General features: G+C 41.1%; 1 protein-coding gene across 1 annotated transcript; it reads right to left on the reverse strand.

Moving 5' to 3' along the window:
- Positions 1-63: 63 nt before the first annotated feature.
- LOC306982291 (uncharacterized protein) lies at positions 64-13,581 on the reverse strand. The gene is made up of 5 exons (XM_079582190.1): positions 13,240-13,581; positions 10,393-10,543; positions 10,152-10,305; positions 1,322-1,356; positions 64-1,237 (listed from the first exon to the last, which is right to left on the reverse strand). The coding sequence occupies exons 1-5, from the start codon at positions 13,415-13,417 to the stop codon at positions 214-216; spliced, it is 1,542 nt and encodes a 513-aa protein (XP_079438316.1). The 5' UTR covers positions 13,418-13,581; the 3' UTR covers positions 64-213.
- Between the last annotated feature and the right edge of the window lie 1,266 nt (positions 13,582-14,847).

A 14,847-nucleotide genomic window follows, 5' to 3' on the forward strand; every position in this document is an offset into this window, starting at 1 on the left:
CTTCTTTATTATCAAAGGCAAACAATAAATGTGCAAAAGCTCAGTTTTACTTATAATTCAGTTCCATTTCAGCCTTGTTTTTGTCCCGATTAAGTGTTTCTTGACACATTTTGCGGAATAACAAATGACTTAGGATTTGTGTTTGAATTGAACAGAACTGCTCACTGTGCAGCCCTGATTGAAACACTTCTCAGAAAAACGGTACCAGTGTTTCTAGTTTTGGTTTACCTCCTCCTGATTATCTTGACCGTCAAACTGGACAGGAGGGTTCGGGAACAGACTGGGCAGGAAGTGGTAGAAAAAGAACCCGTCTACTTTACTTTTCACGCCCTTGATCACCGCATCGTTTCGGTAAATGCGCTGCACGAGCATGTCGTCGCCGCAGATCACCAGGAGGTCGCACCAAACCGTGCCGGTGACCATCATCTCCCCCTGGATGTGCCAGTAAACGGGGTGGTTGCTCTTAAGCTCCAGCGCGCCCCTCGTGCACTGCAGGTACTTGCACTCGATGAAGCTCCTCAGGCTCTCGCACTTGACGTGCAACAGGCCGAACGTGATGCTCTCGTTGGGGTCGTAGACCAGGCCGTCCGGGAAGGCCGCCAGCCACGGAGCGCCCGGGTGCACCACCAAGCCGCACGGATACCAGTTGACGCAGATGAGGCGGCAGTACTCCCGCAACGCCTCGGTTTTTAGCTCCTGCTCGATGGTAGCTAGCTTGGCTCTCCGTTTCCCGCGTTTGATCTTCGCTATGAGGAGCTCGGCGTTGTTTCGGCCTTCCTTGAGGGAGAAAATGTCCCGGAAACAGTTCATCAGGCGCACGTCCTTGAGCCCGTCGCCGATTTCCTTCTTCTGGCGAGTCGCTTGTTCCAAGTCGTACGCCGCCTCCCACGTTAGCTTCATGCTGTTGAGTTTCGCTTGCTCGTTGGCGGTCATGGGCGGCGCGGCGAAGACGGGGTCGATTTTCTGGCTTTGTAGCGGGAGCCTCGGCTGGGGAGGCGCGTCGTCCAGCGGCGTGAAGTCGTGCTCGGACGGGACCGGGTATTGGTACGAAAGAGGGCAGCCTTTGGGGACTTTTCCCAGAGCGCAATCCACAAATTCGATGTTTTTGTCCAGGCCCAGCCGCGTGATCAACGGCCGCTGCTCCTCGGGCATGTCCTGGTAGGCGTCGGTGAGACGGGAGATAAAGTCTCGGTATTCGTCCGGAGTGGGGAGGAAATTGCTGTCCGGCTTCTTAAACCTGTGATGCAAAGAAATGATACTGGTGATTAGTCAGGCGCAAATACAAAGGAAAAGAATAGTGTTAAATGAAGTTGACCTTAACCTTGGAGATTCTAGCATAGTCTTCTGTAGAGGAGTCTGGGGGAGAAAAGCAAAACATGGTTATTTCGAACAAGCCAAGGCCAAAGGAAGGGTTTTTTTTTACGCAAGACAATTGTATGAAGAGGTGTAAGATTAATCATAGATACTGAGATATGTTCTTACCTGAACTTAGACGAGTTCATTTGTACCTGTCTGGTCTTCACGCGTGCCCTCAGTCACGTAAACACAGCACAGACGGCGTTAGCATTTAGCCTCTCTTCTATAGCTCCAAACGATTTTAAGAACAATGTGAAGATAGAAGCTACCAAGCTCTTCCACGTTTTCCCTATTTAAATATGGTTACGTGAAGTGTTCCACTACAAAGTATAATTACACAAAATTAAACAATGTGGATTTTCTAAGCGGATTAAATGGGGGGACTATATTGTAAGGCGTAATAATACCAGGAGTAGTTCGGCGTCCGCACAGTAAAGTGAAGATACTGTGCGGATTTCAAACTACTCCTAGTATTATTACGCCTTACAATATAGTCCCCCCATTTAATCCGCTTAGAAAATCCACATTGTTTAATTTTGTGCAACTTTACTTCATGTAACCATATTTAAAGGCCACACCGCGTATTTGACACAATAAATAAACTTGAAATACAAGCATTTATTTTATCATTATTTTATTCATCAACTAAAGTCGGCAGAATTGGAGAGCTAAATAGGTTTGGTCCTCATCCAAGTCCATTCTTTAATTACCCACTGCAGTAATGTCTCGAGCTGGTCATTAGGAGCATGTTTTTTACTGATGGCAACAAAATGTTACACGGTGTCCCCTTTAAATAGGGAAAACATGGAAGAGCTCGGTAGCTTTCATCTTCACCAGGTCTGGAGCTACAGAGAGGAGGAGAGGCTAAATGCTAACGCCGTCTGTGCTGTGTTTACGTGACTGAAGGCACGCGTGAAGACCAGACAGGTCCTAAAGAACTCGTCTAAGCTCAGGACAGAACATATCTCAGTATGTAAAAACGGTGGCCTGTTCATTTAATTTATCTATAGCACATAGTACAGTTGTAATTTTGGGTATGTTGCAAATTAGTGACAACAGGAATAAATTGTAAAAATGGTAATTGTGATCATACATTTATTTGTTCAAATATATTACAAATTCATATTGCACTATAACATCTCAAACATAACAACAGTTAGAGATCAGATTAGTATATTGGAGTTGTAAACAGAACTCAAGACTTTTAAACACTTTGTGGGTCACGAATGAACAGCTTGTAAAAACACTCTGTCTGCCGTGAAGGGACATTTACAGTGTACACGCTTTATAAGAACCAAAAAAAATGAAAAATCTATTAAAACTTGCGAAAAACAAGCATTAAAAGAACAAAAGGGTCGCACTTATTATGCGAAAATATCAAACAGAAAAGGCAATCAACTAAAATAATGGGATTTTTGCCATTTACAAACACGTTTTAACATATTTCCTTCTTATACTAATGTCTTCTTGTATTTAACACTGATCTGACAGGTTGTTTTAGGCCGAGTCCAGAGTCTTTGATCTGGTGCAAAGGTCACAGGTTTGATTTCCTGTGGGCCTTCCTGTGTCTGAGTGGGTCTCCTCCCAAAACCTGCACCACAGGCAAACTTTTTTATTTTCAAAGGCAAACAATAAATGTGCAAAAGCTCAGTTTTACTTATAATTTAGTTCCATTTCAGCCTCGTTTTTGTCCCGATTAAGTGTTTCTTGACACATTTTGCAGGAATAACAAATGACTTAGGATTTGTGTTTGAATTGAACAGAACTGCTCGTTGTGCAGCCCTAATTGAAACACTTCTCAGAAAAACGGTACCAGTGTTTCTAGTTTTGGTTTACCTCCTCCTGATTATCTTGACCGTCAAACTGGACTGGAGGGTTCGGGAACAGACTGGGCAGGAAGTGGGTTATGAATGAACAGCTCTGAAACCCTCCGTCTGCCTGTTTGACCGGACAGGGAGGCATCGCCTGAAACAGTCTCACTCGTGGAACTCTCGGAAGCAGTTTTTGTGTTTGTTGAGGCACAGGTGAACGTCGCACTTCTCACATTTGAACACCGTGTGGCCTTTACAAAGCGGAAGTTTGCATCGCTGCCGCTGACCCAACACCACTGGGACGTGACCCACAGCATCTGACCGGATCTCCTGCGAAGGAATCGCTTTAGCTGGACCTCGACGTTTCTTAATATTAAACTCCTTTTCGACATCCAGTGAAGGCGGCCCCCTCGTCTTCTTCGACAGGTCCTTGCCTTGCATGCAGAGCGCCTGTGCAATAGATGTTCTGAAACGCAGCAAATCCTTCTGCTTCTTCTTAGGGACTTCCAGCGACTCACAATCGCGCCGATACAACAACCAGCCGTTCACAATCACCACTTCCACAAAGTTAAAAAACGTGCCTGATCTGCCTTTGAACGGCAACATTTGTTCATTGAAACACAGCTTTTCTTCTCGAAGGACAGCGCGGAACTTGGCGAGCAGCGAGTAAATAAGCGACCGGATTTTGACAAGCTTGTCGTCACTGTTTGACGCCCTGGAGTCCCTGAAATGAAGGAACCGCTTCACTTCTTCCCATCTGACTCGGGACATGACGTCGGCCACCTGCGGTAATCGACACGGACCCGACCAGTACATCCTCGACCGCGGCAAAGGTGAAACACTCATGAACACCAAAGTGCCGATGAACTGCTCCAGCTCTTTATGATCCAGTTTCAGGGCGCTCTTTGGATTTTGTTGCGTGCAATATGTTTGACTTTGTTCCACAATGGCATTCGAAAGGTCCGAATAAAACAAGTCTCTGAAATACTGAATGGGAAGTCCGATTTCATCCCCGTCTGTGAGAGCGCTTTGCAATGTCGGGATGGCGTGTTCAGAGTTCTGCCGCTCCTCCGTCTTCACCGCCACCCTTTGGTTTATTTTTGTAGAAGCAGCGGATTCCTGTCCTGCAGCTGTAGCGCTGGTCCCGGGACGTGCATTGTGATAATCATCGGCATCTTCATCACTGCTGCTCCCGTCATCGGCATCATCGCTGCTGCTGCTGCTACTGCTCTCATCACCTGCTGGAGACAAAAAAATAAATCACATTAGAAAAACATAGGCGTGTAGGGCAGGGGACTGTTAAACAATAGAAAGCATATATGGAAAAGAAATCATTGGATCCAAGTTTTGAAGTTTGAAGTTTTAAAGAAAGTGATGTGGTTGTAAGTGAATTATTTCTTCATTTTTCGGGCCCCATTTTAGTTTATTTCCCCACAATTTTTCCTCATTTTCTGTCCAAATTTCACACATTTCTTGACCAAAATCAGCCCAATATTGTAAATTTGCACATCTTCCACACATTATTATATTGTTTTAGATGGAAAATATTTGTAAACGTAAAATGTAACAATACCCAGCCCTATATTTTTTTATTAATTACTATTTTATTCTTTTGTCCCACCCCCTTGTTGTGATTGTTTTTATTATTCATACATTAGAGACCTCTATTTACCATCACTACATGTACATTATCCTGTTCTTCTTTGATAGGCGCAAATGGGTAAATCAGGAAAATGTGCAGAGTGGTTTCCCCTAGGACTGCTCGATTATTGAAAAAATAATAATCACGATTATTTTTGTCATAATTGAAATCACGATTATTCAAACGATTATTTGTTGCCTTTAAAAAAAAGTCTATCTTTATTTTATTTATTTATTAATCAAAACACTATGATGATATTTTATGTTTTCTGAACAGTCATAAAAGTACAAATGATTTCCAGTTTGCCTTGATTAAAGGGAGGTCCCTGTTTCACACCTGCGCAAGCAAACTGAGCAGCGCGGCCTGATGACATCATCACACAGCGCCGTTTGTTTTTATGTCAGGCAAAAGCACGAGCCATGGCACGAGAAAAGCGAAGAGAAAATAATCCCAGCGGCCTGAAATAACGCAAGTCGGCTTTGCAAAAAAAAAAAGAAAAGAAAAAAACATTTAGAAAAAAAAAAATTACAATTTTTTTTTTTTTTACAAAAAACAACAATTATAATCGATTTTTTTGCGATTATGCTAATTTTGTAATCGTTTACTGCTGTAATCTAAATCGTAATCAAATTTCGATTAATTGCACAGCCCTAGTCTCCCCATAATCTATCTTATTCACAAAAATAAGGACATGTGTAAAAACTCGACTCAAAACCCTCACCTGGTGTAGGAGTGGAGTCCTCCTCCTCCTCCTCCTCTTCCTCCTCCTCCTCATCATCCCGGCTGTCGTCACTTTCCACCGGTTGAAGGGGATCCCCTGGTGGTTGCTTTGGATTAAACATCGACCATTCCATTTTGTTCTGTGTAAAAAAAAAACAATAAAAAAATGATAAAATGCATTTTATCTCCTAAGCTATTATTATAATAATTAAACAAATTCACTGTAGTAACATTTTCTAAAGAACATGCATGCTAGCACTGTAATCAATCTAAATACTACCAATACGCAGTTATTGTGGCCGAATGCATCACTATTAGCTCTGATAGACGGATGACACAAGTCTATTACAATATATAAGCTGAAGATAGAAACAATAAGCTGCTACATATTTTCATTTGAGCACAACTCACCTTACATTGGACAATTTCAGCAAAGTCGCAGCCTCAATGCCAAAATATGTTAACAATTCCGAACATCCGGACAGTTCCGATATTATCCACAGCGCGCCCTAGTGGTGGAACAATTGCTATATCGCACAGGGATTTTGCCTGTGAATGACTTATTGTGTGCGCGATAAAGTGAAAAAAGTTACTGAGTGATGAGAATCGACTTGTGCAGATCTAAATAAACTGTGTGGATAATGTTTTAACGTAACTGTGCTGGAAACATCAGGCTCCAAATGTTAGGATTTAGTTTGCTTTAAAGGGATATTTCAGGATTTTTGACATAGGGCCTCATTTCCTAGTTAACCAGAGTGTTGCTGATTTCTGGAGATATTTTTGTTGTAATTTATGAAGTTCTTATACAAGAGCTAGGCTTGTGCAAGGCTAGCACATTTCAATGGTATCAGCTAGCCTGCATTAAAAACAGTCTGACCCGCTCCACAGAATGTCTGTGTCAATAGAATAATTTTTGGAATATAACTGACCTTGCATAGATACAGACGGCATCTCTGGAATCGCCCATATATGGTCATTTTTGAAAACCGTTAAGGGGGAAAACAATTTTGAAAAATGTATATTTTCTCCAATTATTCAAAAACTACTTTAACAAATGCTGAATTATGAATATAGTTTATACTAAATAAAGATACAAAGACATGGAGAGGAGCAAAGTGGTTCGACAGCCCATAAATGCATAAAAACGGAGAATGCTAACTTGATGCTACATGTTAGCATCGGGCTAATGCTAACTGTTAGCTAGCGATTGCTACAACTGCCGTTTTTTCACTTCTCCTGAACAATCTGCTGTGAGAAAATATCTATATGGGCCCGATTTACACTTGACTTTATTTGTATGTGATAAATAAGTTCATATTCCACCAGAAAATGGCAAAAAAGAGGGAAAAATTGTGTTTCTCTAAAGATTCTATTTTCCCTCTTGGCGAAGCCACGCCCCCTTCTATGACGAGATGCCGTCTGTATCCATCACATGAATGATCGCATTTTGAGGGACTATTTCCTAGCAGATCACTCCGCCATTGCGTAGCTTATACCAGTGGTTCCCAACCTTTATTGTCTTGTGTACCCTGTTGTGGTAAGTTTAGTTAAAGTTAAGCTAGTAACCAACCCGGCGCCATTTGGCCTGGCTCCCTGCCGTGTGGTCAGACCGGTTTTCTTCCTGTACCCCAGACGGACAACAGGCCAAGATGGGCCATCTTCTAAAACATGACAAAAGACCCCACTCTCTCTCCACCGCCAACCTGATTTCATTCCCATGCAAAGCGCCTCTTGGCCGCTTGCATTTACATCTCCAAATGTATCACCATGTCTTTGTTCTGTTACACCGCCTTTCGATGTATGTGTATAAAATCAGCTACGAAACCTTGCTCTGCAGATTTACGCACAGATCCTCCTGTGCGTACAATCTCCGCATGCGTAATAAACTTCACATGTTGACTAGACAAACTTCTCTTAAGCTTTATTAAGTAAGAAAATCCACAACAACCCCTTGGGCCTTTCAATGGTCGTCCGTGTACCCCCTACCCCCCGAGGTAGGTATTTGTAAGAAAAAGGACAATGTTGCGTTCAAAATAAACCTAAAACTCTCCCAAGGCAACCCATTTTACTGGAAAATATAGCTTTTCCTATAAAAATTATGTTCAATTTCCCCCTTTTTTCAATCTGAAATAGTTTCAAGTACCCCCTGCTAGGTCCCCCCGTACCCTTGGTTGGGAAACACTGGCTTATACAACCACAAAGCTGATGCTGCTCAAATATAAGGTATTTTAAATGCAAAATGGTTCAAATTAGTCTATGGACACAGACATTTATATGGTTAGTCTGGTGTTGTAAGTGATTTGCCTCAGGTGCTCTGTGGAGCGGGTCAGACTGTTTTTAATGCAGGCTAGCTGATACCATAGAAATGCACTAGCCTTACATTAGCCTAGCGCCACGAAATTACAAAAAAAATATCTCCAGAAATCAGCAACACTCTGGATTACAAGGAAATGAGGCCCTATGTCAAAAATCCTGAAATATCCCTTTAAACATAAAACAGGGAAGGCAAGTTTATTTACATCATCATTTCGTACACAAGGCGGCTCAAAGCGCCTCGATGCAAATAAATTACAAATCAAACGTTTAATGTCATGACACGTGTTGGTTAAATCATGCTTTCCCTAAATCTAAAGAATGAACTAGAAAAAGTGTTGCCTAAGATTTTCTAGTCAGCATTACGTTTAACCGAGAACATGATTATTTCCCAAAATGAGAACAGAAAAGCGTGAAATCCAGCCTAAAGTTAGATTAGAAGAGTATGTTTCTTTTGTGAACAACTTTAGAAATATAAAAAAATGCTAAAAAGGTGCTCTTGTCCAACTTAGCACTCATTGGCGTTGAAACTGATGAGAAAATGGCCTGGTGTGTTGGTGAGAGCGGTCGACAGGTCCTCGTTCTCTAAATCTGAACATTTACCATAGTTTGGTCATTACTTCCAGTTCCAAACCTTCACATAGACCAAAGACGTCCAATTTCTGTTTATACGGGACTTTAGACTCTATTGGCATTAGGCAGTGTTGGGAAAGTTCATTTTCTACATGAACTAGTTCAAAGTGCAGTTCACAAATTTCAAAATGAACTAGTTCGTTCATAGTTCATAATTGTTTATAGTAAATAGTTTGTTCATAGTTCCAAAAATGAACTAGCTCATAGTTCTTTTTTTTTGTTTTTGTTTTTTGCTGCGAGCTGTTATTCAGGCATGAAAAAGGTGAGAAGTATATTTTCCCTCTCAGGGAAATATTTTTAAATTCCATATCTTAAAGCAACAATCTGATGCATTTTGAGATGCATTTTTGCCAACCTTGGGAGAGCTGGAGAAAGTTCAAGGAGTCATGATGAATCGTGTTGCAAAATTGTGACACTTGTGGCACTCACCCTTCCCTACATTCTACATGAAAACTAAGACGCTGAAAACTGGCAGAAAAAAGAAGAAAAAAAAGAAATCACAATATTGACCGCCAAAAAGACCTGCCGTGTCTAGTCTTTAGAAGTAAATTTGACACAACGGACAACTTCTGAGCAATTTGGACAAAAGTTGAGTTCAAAAAAGAAAAATTAAAAGGTACACAATGTAACATTTTATGCAAAAAATAAGTTGATATGTGTGCGATTAGCAGCAGAGTCAGTTGTGTCTTTTTTTCCTAACCCCAGCTCTCCCGCATTTACATGACCTTTATACATTATACCCAGAAAATTGCATATTACTTTTCTTTCTGCAATTGCTATAAAGCACCTGTCTTGTTAAATGGCTCTTTTTGGTATTCATGTAAGCCAGAATATAGAACAGTGTTAATATGGACAACATATTTTATTTTAGTTTTAGTCTTAGTCTTTTGACTAAAATGTAATGTAATTTTAGTCGAGATTTAGTCGAAAAAATGTTTTCAATTTTAGTCTAGTTTTGGTCGACTAAAATTGCATGTCAATTTAGTCGACTAAATTTAAGACTAATTTAGTCGACTTTGCGTTGATAATATTCATTATAATCATATTTAATGTTGTTCCTCTGCTTCATGGAGCTGCTCCACATGAACAAAGCTCAGACCTGTTCATTTGGCAGTGACTTTACATGATCTGAGGCTCTTTCAGACGCTCAATAGAAGTTTGGATGATTTTAGTCTCTCCCTTTCATTTTCATTTAGTCTTATTTTAGTCGACTAAAATATCTGGACATTTTAGTCATAGTTTTAGTCTCATGAAAAACTTTTAGTTTAGTTTTAGTCCAATTTTAGTCGTCAAAAATATCACTTTGACTAAAATTAAGACTAAATATTTTAGTCGACGAAATTAACACTGATGACACTTTTTTCAGCTGTTGATGCAACATGAAAAATAAATAAATACTTAAAAATAGCCCCAGGTATTACTTGGTATCGCCCATCCCTGCAACAGACCACTGTGATGGAAAGTAAAGGTGCCATGCTGAGCACTGAACCAGCCGCTGGGTCACGACAAGGTCAACAATGCACAAATATATCAACTTCTCTTCCCTCAAATAAAAAGCTACATAATGAACCTTTAAATTAAATGTTTTTTAATTACATGCACCTCATTCTTCCACGATTATCAAATACTTTTAATGCTCTTTAATGATAACAGGAAATCCTCAAATTGCCGCCTACCGTTTTCACACTCGGCTCTCCGTCCTCCGTGTTCCACTGGTCCATCTCTTCATCCTCACCCTCGTCGTCCTCGCTCCCCTCGCTGTCGCCGTGCGCAGACGCCGCAGCCGAGGCCGTGACCGAGGAGGAGGCGCTGCAGTCGACCTCCGCGACACTGACGACAGACACGGCAGATCACACTAGTAGAGACCGGGCTCCGGACAACATACACATCTGAGGGAGAGCTTTTCAGTCCCTGTACCTGGGAGTGACGCAGATGAGGGGCTGGTCTGGTTCGTCTTTGACTTCGACGGTGAAATCGTCGCCGATGACAACCTCCATGTGCTCCTCCTTCACCTGGTCGCATGGAGTGGAGGGTGAGGGGTTTTCTCTGGTCTGGGACTGAGGTACAGCTAGAGAAGGAACACAGAAGAAAATGGAAAGATATCGCTATTAAAATGATTTTAATAGTGATATCTTTCCATCCAACCAGAGCACTCCCACGTTAAAGAAGCAGACACAGTCCCTACATTTAAGACAAGGCTCAAAACGTACCTCTTCGATTTAGCTTATATCAGGTCAGTTATACGTGAAGCTCTAACCCACAGCCTGAAGTAAAGCTGCCTTACGAGGAACACTGCTGTGGGACGTACGGTCCACTGAGCGGCGTGAGCGCTATCCTCTTCTTCTTACTGCAGACTTTGTCTTATTATGATACAATATTTACTCCCCCTCAGGAGTCTGTCTAGATCGAACGGAGGAACCCTGCATTCTGGAATCTGAGGACTGGACGGTCTGTGATCTTGGCCTATTCAGGGGCTCCCGTCCATGGTAGGGCTGAAACGACTAATCGATTATTGAAATAGTCGACAACTATTTTAGTAATCGATTAATCGTTTTTTGGTTCACACAGGCTAAAATGGAGCAAAAATGACATAAAAATGCAGTATTTTTGTTGAAATCCTACTTTGTTTATATAGTTAGGGTCTGTGTACATTTTGTTCATTGTAAATTTCATGAATCGAGCCTCCAACAAACATTTCCCTTTAGTTTAATCCATCAACACATCTGCAAGCAGCGCCACTTAAGCTATATGTGATTAAAAAAAAATAGAAAAATTAGAATTTTCCTACACCATTCACAGCCAAGCGATTACTCAATTAATCGTAAAAATAATCGTTAGTTGCAGCCCTAGTCCATGGGAGTGGATCTCTCCTTCTGTGGTTCTCCCCAAGGTTTCTCCGTTTTCCTGCTGGGTTTTTGAGTTTTTCCTCGCCGTGCTGGAGAGTCTAAGGACAAGGGACACACGCGCCGCTCGTCGCCACCTGCTGCCAATGCATATTTGGACGTTATGTTTGCCTGGATACTTCATTCTCCTGAACTTTACATTGTCATATTTATTGCGCTGCTTTACTGACTTAATGTTCGGTGCAGCCCTGTGAGGACTGACAGGGCTGCACCGAACATTAAACTGAGCACATTTTCTCTAGTTCGCCTTAGATGAAAACGCAACAAAACATCTTACAGCCGACTTTTGTAAGTCTTAGCTTTCAAATGAGGCGCGTTACTCTGGTCTACAGTCTGTAAGCTCAGATAAGTTTTTAGATTTGGGTAAAGCTGAAGGAAAAAGAACAAGCACATTTCAGCAACCGTTGGTTTCTTTAGTCTCGACCTCTCGCCTCCACTATCATTGGCGCATCTCTCAACTAAACAGGCAAAAGGCTGTAACGATCTTGCAGCTTTTCTCAATCCAATAGAGTTCTGGAATGTGATGTTATATCGCTAAGAATTATGGGAATAGCAGCAATAGAGTTCGGGAAAGTCTACAGTTACCATGGAGATCGGCCATCTTTGCAGCTGTTAGCATACATTTCCATTGACTAACATTAGCTAAAAACAGTATAAAAAGTGGAGAAAAAAGCAGTGGAACAGCTCCGTTAGCTGCTGAGTTACTGCTGGTAAATACATCTCACTGTGGTGTCCAAGTGTTTTAATGTGAACAATAACTCCAGTATTTTAACTTCTAAAATCTCCATTAGTTTACAATTGCTGCTAATCCCATAATGCTTAGCGATATGACATCACATTCCCGAACTCAAATGGATATTTTAGAAGTTAAAATACTGGAGTTATTGTTCACATTAAAACACTTGGACACCACAGTGAGTTGGATGTATCTACCAACAGTAACTCAGCAGCTAACGGAGTTGTTCTACGGCTATTTTCTCTACTTTTTTATACCGATATTAGCTAATGTTAGTCAATGGAAATGCATGCTAACAGCTGCAAAGATGTCGGATCTCCATGGTAACTGTGGAATTTCATGAACAGCAAAGAAGTTCATTCCGCACCAGAGCCGTGGGAAGATGTTTTAGTTAGGGGGCGCTGAGGGACAAAATTTACCCCCAAAATACTTTTTCTGTGCATAAATCCTATTTATTAACCTCTTAACTCCCGCCTGAGCCGAGAGCATTTTCTCCAGTTCAGCTTTACCCAAATCCTGTAGGCCAGTGTAACGCCTAATTTGAAAGCGAAGACCTACAAAACTCATCTAAATGGATCTTTTTCCTCACGTCATCAGATTTTTTTCCATCTTTTTTTTGCGAGGTATTCAACTCATTTTTTTGTCATTTTTTGTCCTTTTTTTGGTCATTTTTTTTTGTCATTTTTTGTCACATTTTTGTCTTTTTTTGGTCATTTTTTTCAAATTTTTTGTTCTTTTTTTCGTCACTTTTTTGTCACATTTCCATCCTTGTTTTCGTCTCAGTTTTGTCGCTATTTTCACACCTTTTTTTCCAGAAGCTTTTGGACTTGGGGTAAAGCTGTAGAAAATGTGCTCGGTTCAGGTGGGAGTTAAGGGGGTTAATGTTGCCTGCAGTTCACAAACTATCCACCAGGGGGATGCTGCAGCGCCCTCAGCACCCTGGGTTCCCACGGCCTTGTTCCGCACCAACTCCGGAGAGCTTGGAAGTCACGTTACAAAACAAAACAGGCCATCACATTCAACGTGCAAACAAAGATCACGACAATTTCACAGCCTTTTCCTGAGAGTGACCTTTCACAGCCATCATCTCCGTCCACATCTAAAGGAAAAGGATTCGCCCCGTACCGATCCTGGGGAGTCGCACTTCTGGCTGAAGCACGGAGTTGAGTAAACTCCTCAGCCGTTTGTTTTCGTCCTCGTAAGACCTGACCAGAGTCTGGACTTGGTTGAACACATCCACAGCCACGATGGTAAAGCTTTCCGTGAGGAGCGTCCTGAAGTGCTCCAGCGCCTCGGTGGACATTTTAAGATCGATGTTAGTTTACTTTTTTGTCCTTTAGTGTTTTAAATGTTCCGGTCCCTCGGTTTTTTCACGTGTGCGCTACAGAAGAAGCTAACGATGCTAGCTAGCACCCGCGCTGCACTCGAAGCCGCACCGGAAGAGAAGGATTTAGTCGGATGTTTTGAAGCTGCTCAGCTGTTGTGCTTAGGCGCTACTGCCCCCTGCTGATGGGATAAAGAACTACTGGACAGTTGCAACAGAAAAGTAAAGAAAAGTGCAGCGTTTTAGATCAAAGGAGCATACCAGTGTTAATTTCGTCGACTAAAATATTTAGTCTTAATTTTAGTCAAAGTGATATTTTTGACGACTAAAATAGGACTAAAACTAAATTAAACGTTCCTCATGAGACTAAAACTATGACTAAAATGTCCAGATATTTTAGTCGACTAAAATAAGACTAAATAAAAATGAAAAGGAGAGACTAAAATCATCCAAACTTCTATAGAGTTCGGGAAAGTCCACAGTTACCATGGAGATCCGCCATCTTTGCAGCTGTTAGCATACATTTCCATTGACTAACATTACCCAAAAACAGTATAAAAAGTGGAGAAAAGCTCCGTTAGCTGCAGAGTTACTGCTGGTAAATACATCTAACTCACTGTGGTGTCCAAGTGTTTTAATGTGAACAATAACTCCAGTATTTTAACTTCGAAAAATCTCCATTAGTTTACAATTGCTGCTAATCCCATAATGCTTAGTGATATGACGTCACATTCCCGAACTCTATTGACCGTCTGAAAGAGCCTCAGATCATGTAAAGTCACTGCCAAATGATCAGCTCTGAGCTTTATTCATGTGGAAGCAGCTCCATGATGGACCTTGATTAAATATGATTCTAATGAACATTCTAAATATAAGTCGACTAAATTAGTCTTCATTTTAGTCGACTAAATTGACATGCAATTTTAGTCGACTAAAACTAAACTAAAATTGTTTTGTTTTTTACTAAATCTCGACTAAAATTAAATTACATTTTAGTCAAAAGACTAAGACTAAAACTAAAATAAAATATGTTGTCAAAATTAACACTGGAGCATACATATTTAACCTCTTAACCCCCGCCTTAATCGAGCACATTTTCTCCAGTTTGGCTTTACTCAAATCTTAAAGCTTCTTGAAAAAACTAGCGACAAAAATGAGACGGAAACGAGGATGAAAACGCAACAAAATAGCAACCAAAGAAAAACAGTTAGTGCAGTGACGAAAATGTGCCATAGGGCGACGGAAAAGTGACAAAAACGCCGCAAAAGAGTAACAGAAAAGTTGTAAAAAAATGACAAAAAGCAACAAAAAGAAATGTCAGGTAAATAAATTAGTTTTGTAGGTCTTAGCTTTCAAATGAGGCGCTACACTGGCCTATAGGCTGTAACCTTTTAGATTTGGGTAAAGCT

Source organism: Gobius niger (assembly GCF_951799975.1).
Source record: "Gobius niger genome assembly, chromosome: 24".
Taxonomy (NCBI): domain Eukaryota; kingdom Metazoa; phylum Chordata; class Actinopteri; order Gobiiformes; family Gobiidae; genus Gobius; species Gobius niger.

Bases quoted from the DNA above. Each gene is read 5' to 3' on its own strand.
- LOC306982291 (XM_079582190.1), bottom strand. From the start codon at position 13,417: ATGTCCACCGAGGCGCTGGAGCACTTCAGGACGCTCCTCACGGAAAGC. The intron at 10,544-13,239 runs GTACGGGGCGAA...TTCCTTCTCTAG, and splicing joins AGTGCGACTCCCCAGGATCG to CTGTACCTCAGTCCCAGACC. The intron at 1,238-1,321 runs GTTAAGGTCAAC...TTTGCATCACAG, and splicing joins ACTATGCTAGAATCTCCAAG to GTTTAAGAAGCCGGACAGCA.